General features: G+C 41.5%; 1 protein-coding gene across 1 annotated transcript in view; it reads left to right on the top strand.

Moving 5' to 3' along the window:
* TTC3 (tetratricopeptide repeat domain 3) overlaps positions 1-10,828 on the top strand; it is a 62,965-nt gene that overhangs the window by 44,043 nt on the left and 8,094 nt on the right. Inside the window, 2 exon segments of the mRNA XM_023724418.1 lie at positions 5,129-5,197; positions 6,433-6,529. Of these exon segments, the coding sequence (XP_023580186.1) occupies positions 5,129-5,197; positions 6,433-6,529 (166 nt within the window).

The following is a 10,828-nucleotide window of genomic DNA, read 5'->3' as shown; positions in this document are numbered from 1 at the left end:
TTTTGTTTTTTTGTTTTTTTTTAGTAAATCTTGCCATTCATTTAAGTACTTTCTAAAATGTCTTTAGGTCTCAAAGACGGAATTAGAGTGGTTCATCCAGGATTTGGAAAAAGAAACTAAAAAATGGCAACAAGAGAAAAAAGAAACCCAGGAAAAAGTAAAAGCCCTGAAGAAGAAAGTCAGAAGGCTTTCCATTGCCAGTGAAACGTAAGTAACAGTCGAGAGGCGACAGTTGTTCTTGTGTTTAAGAAAAAGATTTTGGAATTTTTTTGGCGGGGGGGTCATTTTAACATTTCTGATACTTATTTTCAAACTATATGAAGCAAAGTGAGAATCTACAGATAGTGTTTCTGATACTGCTTTCATGCTGTTTTTATCTCATTTTTAAAACTCACCTAAAATTTTTTTCTAAACTTAACCGTGTTTTAAGATAAATTATATAAAAATTGGAGTAGCCTGGGACTGAGAATCAATAAAGAACTGATTCTTTCTAGTCCTGACACCACCTCTTACTTTGACCATTACCCTTGGCCCTCATTTTCCTTATCTGTAAAATGAGGGTTAATGTAGAGCTGAGGTTCTTTTCAGCACTAAGATTCTGGGATGATTATCTAACTTGTAACTATTTTCATCCTGAATCTTTAAATTACTAAGTTTGATCCTATAATGTGAAGGGCATGGTACTGTATACAGAACCTGGGTATAATTGTCAAGTGGCCTGTCTTATTTATCTAGGGTTGCTATAACAGAAATACCACAATTATTTGGTGGGTGGGTGGGTGGCTTAACAAACAGAAATGTATTTTCTCACAGTTTAAGAGGCTAGAAGTCTGAATTCAGGGCACCGGCTCTAGGGACAGGCTTTTTCTCTGTCGGCTCTCGGGGGAGCTCCTTGTCTCTTTTCAGCTCCTGTTCCTGAGTTCCTTGGAGATCTTCATGTGGCAGCATCTTCTTCCCCCATCTGTGCTTGCTTGCTTCTGTGCCTAATCTGCTCTTTTTTATAACTCAAAAGTGATTGGCTTAAAACACACCCTACACTGATAAGGCCTCATTAATAGAACAAAGAAACCCCTATTCCCAAATGAAATTACATCCACAGGTATAGGGATTAGGATTTACAATGCATAATTTTGGGGGACACAGTTCAGTCCATAGCAGTCTACCTGTTGACCCTCCAAAATTCATGTCCTTCCTACGTAGAAAACACATTGACCCTATCACATCATCTCAAAAGTCTTATCTCATTCCACCATCAACTTTAAGTCCAAAATCTCATCTTCTAAATCATCTATATCAAGTATGACTTTGGGGTATGTTCCATCCTGGGGCAAAATTCCTCTCCATCTGTGAACCTGTAACTAGAATACAAGTTATTTGCTTCCAAAGTACAGTGGTGGGGTAGGCACAAGATAGATGTTTCCATTACAAATGGTAGAAACTGGAAGGAAAGAAGGGTTCATGGGCACCAAACAAGTCCAAAACCCAGCAAAACAAATTACATTAGCTCTCAAAGCTAAAAATAATCCTCTGTTCTTTGGGACCATCTGGGCGATGACCTGCCCTCCAGACTCTGGGTGTTGGCCATGCTCTCCTGTTTCTGGATGGAGGTCCCTCAGCCCTGGACGTGAATCCCACTTACCTTCAAGGCCCACTGGGATAGCAACTCTGCTGCCTCAGCTTTGGGCGGGCCCCACTCTCCTAGTCCATCTGAGTGGTGACCCCATTCCCTCGGCCGGGTGCTTCCATTCTCCTGGTCCTTGGGTATGGCAGCTCTACCCCCTCAGCTTTGGGTGGTAGCCCCATCCTTTTGGCCCACCTAAATGGCAGCCCCACACTCCAGAACCAAGGTGGTGGAGCTCTGACTCTTTGAAACCTAGGAGGCAGTTTTCCCACCCTTTGAAACGGCAGTGGTTCCACCCTTTGAAATGGAGGTAGCCCAGCCCACTATGGTCCCTCCAGTAGTTCTGCTGATCGCCAAACTGTTCCCAGGATGGTACCTTCCTTTTCTTTGAGGACAACAGATATTTGCAGCTGAGTTGCTCCATTGGCCTATCTCCTCCCTGTAGAATTCCAGGAGGGAGGCCCTTTCCGTCATTTTGTGCTGTCTCTGTCCCTTTCTGCTGCCGTGGCTGAATAGATCCCATCAGTCACAGGCTTAATCTCTTGAATAAAAGATTGAGTAGTCACACCCTTGGTAAAAGTTTTTCCAGGACACTTTTCCTTAGTTTGTACAACATAGTTTTCCAAATCTTTTAAGTTCTGGTTTCATTTTGTACCATTTATTTTTAAGTCTGTCTTTTTCCTCCTGCATTTTGCTATAAGCAACAAGGAGAAGCCATGCTGCCCCTTTAAGATCTTGCTTAGAAATCTCCTGAGTCAGATATCCAAGTTCATCACTTACAAGTTCTACCTTCCACCAGGCATTTGAACATTATTCAGACAAGTTCTTTGCCACTGCATAAAAAGCATCACCTTCCCTCCAGTGTCCAATCACATGTTCATCATTTGCTTTAAAGCCTCATCAGAGCACATGTAACATCCACATTTCTAGCAGCATTCTGTTCATGGCGATAGAAGCTCTCATCGGAGCTCTCAATTCTTTCTGCGCTCTCATCAGAATTGCCCTAAATGTCCATAATTCTACCAACAGTCTGTTCAAGGCAAACTAGGGCCTTAGTATGAAGCACATCAGAATTCCTCCAGCTTCTACCATTAGCCAATTCCAAAACCACTTCCACATTTTAGGGATCTGTTAGAGCACCACCCCACTCCCAATACCAAATTCTATCTTAGTCTCTTAGTGCTGCTGTAACAGAAACACCACAAGTTGGTAGCTTTAGCAACAGATTGATTTTCTCACAGTTCAGGAGGCTAGAAGTCCAAATTCAGGGCACCAGCTCTAGGGAAAGGCTTTTTCTGTGTCGCTCTGGGGGAGCTCCTTGTCTCTTTTCAGCTTCTGTTCCTGGGTTCCTTGGAGATCTTCATGTGGCGGCATCTATCTTCCCCCCACCTGTGCTTGCTTGCTTCTGTGCCTAATCTGCTCTTTTTGTTTCTCTCATACCCTGCACTGACATGGCCTTATTAACATTACAAAAAAAACTCCTGTTCCTAAATGGGAATACATCCACAGGTATAGGGGTTAGGATTTCCAACATATATTGTTGGGGACACAGTTCAATCCATAACATGGGCTGAGTTTGTTTTAAGCTCTTCCATGATCCATTTCTAACTCCCTCTCCCCTGAACGGTAATGCATTGTGTGATTCCTTGGCTGAACTGTATCAGTTTTCTACTGCTGAAATTAACTGCTGTTTTATTTACTCACGATCCTGCAATCTGGGCTCAGGTCGTCTGAGCAGTTCTGCTGGTCTTGCCAGTGGTCCCTCCTGTGGCTGCATTCACCTGGCGAATGGGCTCAGCCGGGATGCTGGGGTGGCTGTGCCTGTATTTCTCTCCGTGTGGCCTACAGATGGGACTTTTCTCTATATGGTCTCTCCATGTGGTCTCTGGCATGGTAGTCAGACTTCTTATGTGGCAGCTGTGGGCTCCCAAGAGTACAGATGGGAAAACTGCCAGGCCTTCTTAAGGTTCAGACCCAGAACTGCACACCATCGCTTCCGCCACGTTCTGTTGCTTGAAACACGTTGCAGCCCTGGCTCAGCTTCAAGAGCTGGGGACTGTACAAAGGCATGAATAATGGGAGGCCTGGTTCGTTGGGGGCCATAGGACCACACTCACCTTTCCAGGACGTTGTGTTTTTTCCTTTCGCCATGCCAAGTGATCAGTTGACTTTCACTCTGAGTCTTGCCGGGATTACATTTGGAAAACTTTTAGGCGGTCCTTAGAAGAATGAGGGAATACAAAACACCAGCTTAGTGTGTTCACGCCTGTGGCATGTTGTTTTGATTTTGCTCAGAGTAATTAATTAACAGAACACAATTATGGAAACTGTAATGTTTGTAAAGCTTGGCACCTCTGAGTATTTGAGCATATCCAGTCATAAATCATTGTAAGTTATTAAAAAATGCAGGGTTATTTATACTTATATGTATATTTTATATCCTCAATTCAGAAGAAAGAATTTTTTTCTGTGCTAGCATGAAAATTAACCATTTTTTTGAGGGATACACTTTCATGATTTTTTTCACTTTATTAATGTATTTCTTTGCCTTTTTCTGTCACAAGTTAAAGATAAGCCATAGGCTTCTCTATGTTTTTTGCACTTTCCAAATAAATGTTTTAGAGCTAAAGTTTTACATTTAAATTTTAAGTAAAATCATAAAACGTTTTGGATCTCTTTCTTAGGGAAGCACAAAAGATACGAGGAATGATTTCTTTGATGTTTCTACCCTTAGATCCCACTTAGTATTCATTGAGAAATAAATAGGACATAAAGAGTTCATGATTGGTGGGATGATTCAAAGCACAGGTAACTATGAAAGAAAGCAGAAATTCCATAAAAGAGCCACCTAGTATTGGGTATTTAGAGGAGGGAGGAAATGTTTTACAGAAGTAAAATGGCATTTAAACTTGTCCATAAGTTTCCAACAATAGAAACTTCAGATTTGTGGCAAGTAGAGATGACTTTGAAAAGGCATCCCCAGAGAGTGTGGAAGAAGAGACAGAGCAGTCTTGTGTATGGGATTGTTTAAGAATCAAAGAGTTACGTACTTCGTTTCAAAATGTTAACAGAGTTTGTTTGTGTGTTTTAAGTGGACTTTGAGTTCTGTTTGAAAGACTAGAAAGCTATTTTCATTTTGAATGAGAACCACTGGTTATGCTAATGATGGTTCCCATAACACCTATGTTCTTTGTCTCAAGTTGTAACCATCTTGAGATGCTCCAGGAAGAGGGCTGGGATAGGTTGGCTTACACTGTAAGCATGTGGCTTAGAGGGAAGAAAAAGGTGATGTGTCCTCCAGGTGTCAGGGAAACTTGCATGTATATTCCAAGAAATGACCCGAAATTCTTTACCTATTTAGATAATAATACTAGAAATGAAGCAAAATGTAGAAACTTGTAAAGCATTTAAGAATTGTTTGCATGGATATGGGTGGAATTCACTGTGGTATCATGTTTGAAACAATCTTTGAAATTTAATTAAAATTTGGTGATTATGGTTTTATAGGTGTACCCAGAAAAATGATGAAAAGGATGAGGAACATGGATTACATCTGGATGAGTCCCTTGAAATCAGGCAAATTAAGCTTAAATTAATTTTTAATATCTTACTATAATTTTAATACCATAGGCACAAGCACACTATAGACTTCTATATATATAAATATATTGCTGCTTTTCTGTTAATTTTTAATAATTATGTGGGCAAGTTTCTATTTTCTTTAAATATTTTTTTTTTTATTTTGTGAGGTTCCTGCTTTTATTTCACATTTTCTCAGTATAAAAAATCCTGAACTTATTATTGTCTATATTACTCCTTTTTATTTTTTTCTTGAATTAACTTGAAACTAAAATGTGTTTTAAAAACTTTTTTCTGTTACTTGAAATAAGAGTCTTAAGCTACAATGGTAGTTTGTCACATCTTGTTGTTCCACAACTATAGGTTCATTAAAGAATTTTTATTATGAACCTATAATAAGTTTCAGTTCAACCTTTGTTAAAGGAAATAACATGTTTTCACGTACAGGTAACCAGTATATTCAGTGTTAAGCAGTTGTTTTGTTTTTCTCACTTAGTATTGTCCCATGTACACATTTCCAGGGAGTCCCTGGGTGGTACAAATAGTTAAACAGTCAACTGCTAGCTGAAAGTAGCAGTTCGAACCCACCCAGAGGCGCCTCAGAAGACAGACCTGGTGATCTGCTTCTGAAAGGTCACAGCCTTGAAAACCCTATGGAGCAGTTCTACTCTGCGCGTATGGGGTCGCCGTAACACGAGGGCACCTACCAACAACAACATACACATTTCCGTTCACGTCGTGGCCCATGGCCACCTTTTTTAACCGCCCCTCTGTGGAACGTTTTGTTTTATTTCCACTTTGTAGCTCCTTGTAAAAGTGTTGCTATGAACAACTTGGTAGAGGTTACTTTTTTCCTTTGGAGTATTTCCTGGTAGTATAGCGTCAAAATAGAATTACTGGGTCGAAGGAGGAGGGCTGTTTTATAAAGTTTGTTAACGTAGTCGGATTGCACTTCACCATCCTGACCAAGAAGTGAACCGGTGCTGGGCCCTCGCGTGTCTCTCAGCGTCCCCACCAGATTCTCACTTTCTTCTCTGATCACTGTTAGAGCAAAGAGGACCTGTGAGTCTGTGTGCTGTATGGTAAACTATTAGGCACGGAGTCACTCTACCAGATGTTATGTAAGGCTTTTTGGGGCATGATTCCAAAGCCAACCAGCCTTCAGCCTTTATGATCTCATGGGCTGAATTTTTTTTAAGAAGTTTTTTTTTTTCCCCCTTTAATATTTGCAGAAACCCATTTGCAAATGAGAAAGCGAAACTGGAAGAGCGCATAAAGAAAAGCAAAGAGAATTATGAAGAGGTCCATGAAAGAGCTGTGGCTGCAGAGGTGAGTCCCAGGCTGGGTGCTCTTGGCACTTGGGGACTGACAGTGTTGCAGGATGTCATCTGTTTGCTTTTGTGTTTAATTCTTCCGGAGACATCACAGCAGTGCTGAAGAGTATGAAGGGTAAGGACTATCCTTTCACCCATAATCTGGCCTCCCAAAAACCACCACTCTTTTTCCTTGCCTGCACCTTTTTTGGAGTCCCTGGGTGGTACAGAAAAGTCAAGCACTTGACTACTAGCTGAAAGGTGGTGGTTTGAACCCACCCAGAGGTGCCGAGGAAGATGGGCCTGGCAATCTGCTTCCAGAAGGTCACAGCCTTGAAAACCCTATGAAGCCCAGTTCTACTCTGATACACATGGGATCGCCATGAGTCAGAATCAACTCAACAGCAACTAACAACAGCATACCTTTTTTAATTTTTTATCCTTACACTTATGTTGTGACATAGATGTACTCATAGTGTACATCAAATTTCATAACCCGTTTTCTTTATTTAACATAATTTAAAGATTTCTCATGCTTTACACTTGGAATGGCTACATCATATTCAACAAACCATGTACTATGAAGTAGCTAACCATAAAACATATTTCTCAATCCTTTAAAAGGAACTTGAAAATAATCTACTTATTAAGAATATACTCCACCCCCCCCCAAAAAAAAAAAAGAAGAATACATACCAATGTCAGTGTACTATTTGAGAAACTACTGAGACAAAAATCAAAATTATGAGGTCTGGGTATGTTTTAATTAAACATTTGTAGTCCTTGAAATATGGTTGTCTATATTATTCTAATTGAGAAGTAAATGTCATTTATTGGTGTATGTGTCTTGAGTATTCTGTGAAAATAAGAAAAGTCTTAGTTTATGCAGTCCCATAAAATATGAGGCTTTTCTGTCACTTAATAATTAAAGAAGGGCTATGCAGCTGCTTCTAAGGAGAGGCAGGAAAAAAAGAGCCTAAGTACTTAGTATGTTAGTGCTGCTATAACAGAAATACTATAAATGGGTGGCTTTAACGAACAGAATTATTTTTTCACAATTTAGGAGGCTAGAAGTCTGAATTCAGGGTGCTGGCGCTAGGGGAAGGCTTTTTCTCTCTGTTGGCTCTGGAGGAGGGTCCTTGTCTCTTCAGCTTCTGCTTCCTGGTTTCTTGGAGGTTTCCATGTGTCTTAGCATCTGTCTTACCCTATCTCTGCTCACTCGCTTGCTTGTTTAATCTCATTTCTATCTCAAAAAGAGACTGACTCAAGACAAACCCTATAGTGATCCTGTCTCATTAACATAACAAGGACAGCCTATTCCCAAATGGGATTATAACCGCAGGCATAGAGGTTAGAATTTACAACAGATATTTTTGGGGGACACAGCTCAATCCATAACATTCCACCCTTTGGCCCCCCAAAATTCATGTCCTTGCCATATGCAAAACACATTCACCCCATCACATCATCCCAAAAGTTTTAAATCAACTCCAAGTCCAAAATCCCATCTTCTGAATCATCTAAATCAAATATGGGTGAGATTTTAGGCATGTTCCATCCTGGGACAAAATTCCTCTCATCTGGGAACCTGTGAAATCTAGAATACAAATTATCTGTTTCCAAAGTACAGTGGTGGAACAGGCACAAGGTAGACATTCCATTACAAATGGGAGAAATTGGAGGGAAAGAAGGGATAATGGAGCACCAAGCAAGTCCAAAACCCAGCAGAATATATTAGCTCTCAAGGCTTGAAAATAATCCTCTGTTATCGGAGACCATCTGGACAGTAGCCCTGCCCTCCAGATGCTGGGTGGTGGCCACGCCCTCTGGATTCTGCATGGAGACCCCTCTGCCCTGGGCTTCAGCTCCACCTTCCAGGCCCACTAGGACAGCAACTCTGCTCCCTCCACTTTGGGAAGCCCCGTTCTCCTAGTCCATCTGAGTGGTGACCCCACCCCCTCAGCTTTGGGCGGCGGTCTCATCTCCCTGGCACACCTTAGCAGCAGCGCGACACTCCAGAACCAAGTTGGCGAAGATCCAACTCTTTGAAACCTAGAAGGCTGTGACCCCACCGTCTGAAATCAAGAAAGCCCTGCTTCCCGTGCTCCTTCCGGATATTTTTGCTGATCTCTGAGTTGCTTCAGGGATGGTCCTTGTTTTTTTTTGGAAGACAACAGATGTATCTCCTCAGCCTGTTTTCTGCCTGTAGAATTCCAAGAGGTAGACAGCCTTCTTGCCTTTCGTTCTTTTCTCTGTCCCCTTCACGCTAAGCTCATGGGTTTTCTGCTGTGGTAGTTGGTTAGATCCATCAGTCACAGGCTTAATCTCTTTACTGAAAGATTGTGTAGCCACATCCTTGGTAAACCTTCTAGGACGCATGCCCTTAGTTTGTATGACAGAATTTTCTAAGTCTTTTAAGTTCTGTTTTATTTTGCACAGTTCATTTTTAAGTTCATCTCTTTTCTCATTTTACTATAAGCGGCAAGGAAAAACCACACAGCCCCTTCAAGATCTTGCTTAGGAATCTCAGCTAGATATCCAAGTTCATCACTTACAAGTTCTACCTTCCATCAAATATTTGAACATAATTCAGACAAGTTCTTTGCCACTGCATAAAAAGTATCACCCTTCCTCCATTGTCCAGTCACATATTCATCATGTTCTTTTAAGGCCTCCATGAAGCACTTTTAATGTCCACATTTCCAGCAACATTCTGTTGCTGGCACCATACATAAGTATTCTGTTTTCTAAGATGATAGAGACTTCCTCTACAGCTCTCCTCTCTTCCTTTTGAACCCTCACCAGAATTGGCCTTTGATGTCCATAATTCTACCAACAGTCTCTTCAAGGCAGTCTAGGCTTTTACTATTAGGCACCTTAAAACTCTTCCAGCCTCCACCCTTTACTCAATTCCAAAAACATTTCCACATTGTAGGTATTCGTGAGAGCAGCACCCTCACTTCTCAGTACCAAATTCTGTCTTCATTATCCAGTGCTGCTGTAACAAATAGCATAAATAGATGGCTTTAACACACAGAAATTTATTTTCTCACAGATGAAGAGGATAGAAGTCGAATTCAGGGCACCGGCTCTAGGGGAAGGCTTTCTCTCTGTGTTGGCTCTGGAGGAAGGTCCTTGTCTCTTCTGAGCTTCTGCTCCTGGGCAATCTTCATGTGGCTTGGCATCTTTCCTTCCCCATCTCTGCCTGCTAGCTTGCTTGTTTAATCTCTTTTACATCTCAAAAGAGATTGACCCAAGACATACCCCACACTAATTCTGTCTCGTTAACAAAGACAACCCATTCCCAAATGGGATTATAACTGCAGGCATAGAGGTTAGTGTGTGTGTGTGTGCGCGCAGGCACGCGCGCGCACGCACACACGCGTGCACATGCCCACTCTCAAGTGTGTACATTAGGTGAAAATTTACAGGGCAAATTAGATTCCCGTTCCATAGTTTGTACATAAAGTATTTCACAGCCTTGGCTTCATCCCCCCGGTGTGTCATTACTCTCCCCATTTGTGCCCTGGCTTCCTGATTTCCTTTCATCCTGATTTTCTGCCCCTTCCTGCCTTCTCATCTTTGCTTTTGGGCAAATATTGCCTTTTCGATCTGTTATAATTGATTGTTCTAAGGATCATGTTCCTCTTGGCTGTTAGTGTTTATTTTATGGGCTTGTCTATTCTTTGGCTGGAAGGTGTTCTCTGGGATTTGCTTCAATTCCAATTCAGAAGGGTGTCTTAGGGCCATAGTCTCAGGGGTTCCTCCACTCTCTGTCAGACTGGTAAGTCTAGTCTTTTTTGTGAATTTGATTTTTTGTTCTACATTTTTCTCCTGTTCTGTCCAGGACCCTCTGTTGTGATCCTAGTCAGAGCAGTCGTTAGTGGTAGCCAGGCACCATCTAATTCTTCTGGTCTTGGGGTTGTGTAGGCTGTGGTTCATGTAGTCCATTAGTCCATTGGATTAATTGCTCCCTTGAGTCTTTCGTTTGTTTTTTTTTTTTCCCCACTCTACTTTGGCTCTGGACTGGAAGAGACCAATAGTTGTATCTTAGATGGCTGCTCGCAAACAAGCTTTTAAGACCCCAGACGATACTTACCAAAGTAGGATGTAGGACGTTATCTTTAAGAGCTACATTGTGCCAATTGATTTAAGAAAATGTTATGCATCCTACTTTGGTGAGTGGCGTTTTGGGTCTTAAGAGCTTGCAAGTGGCCATATAAGATGCATCAGTTGGTCCCAACCACCTGGGGTAAAGGAGAATGAAGAACACCAAAGACACAAGAAAAGTATTAGCCCAAGAGACAGAAAGGGC

The sequence above is a fragment of the Trichechus manatus genome, unplaced genomic scaffold (assembly GCF_000243295.1).
Source record: "Trichechus manatus latirostris isolate Lorelei unplaced genomic scaffold, TriManLat1.0 scaffold00245, whole genome shotgun sequence".
Classification (NCBI taxonomy): domain Eukaryota; kingdom Metazoa; phylum Chordata; class Mammalia; order Sirenia; family Trichechidae; genus Trichechus; species Trichechus manatus.
The sequence above is the reverse complement of the archived record's forward strand: the minus strand, read 5'-3'. Positions and strand labels throughout refer to the sequence as shown.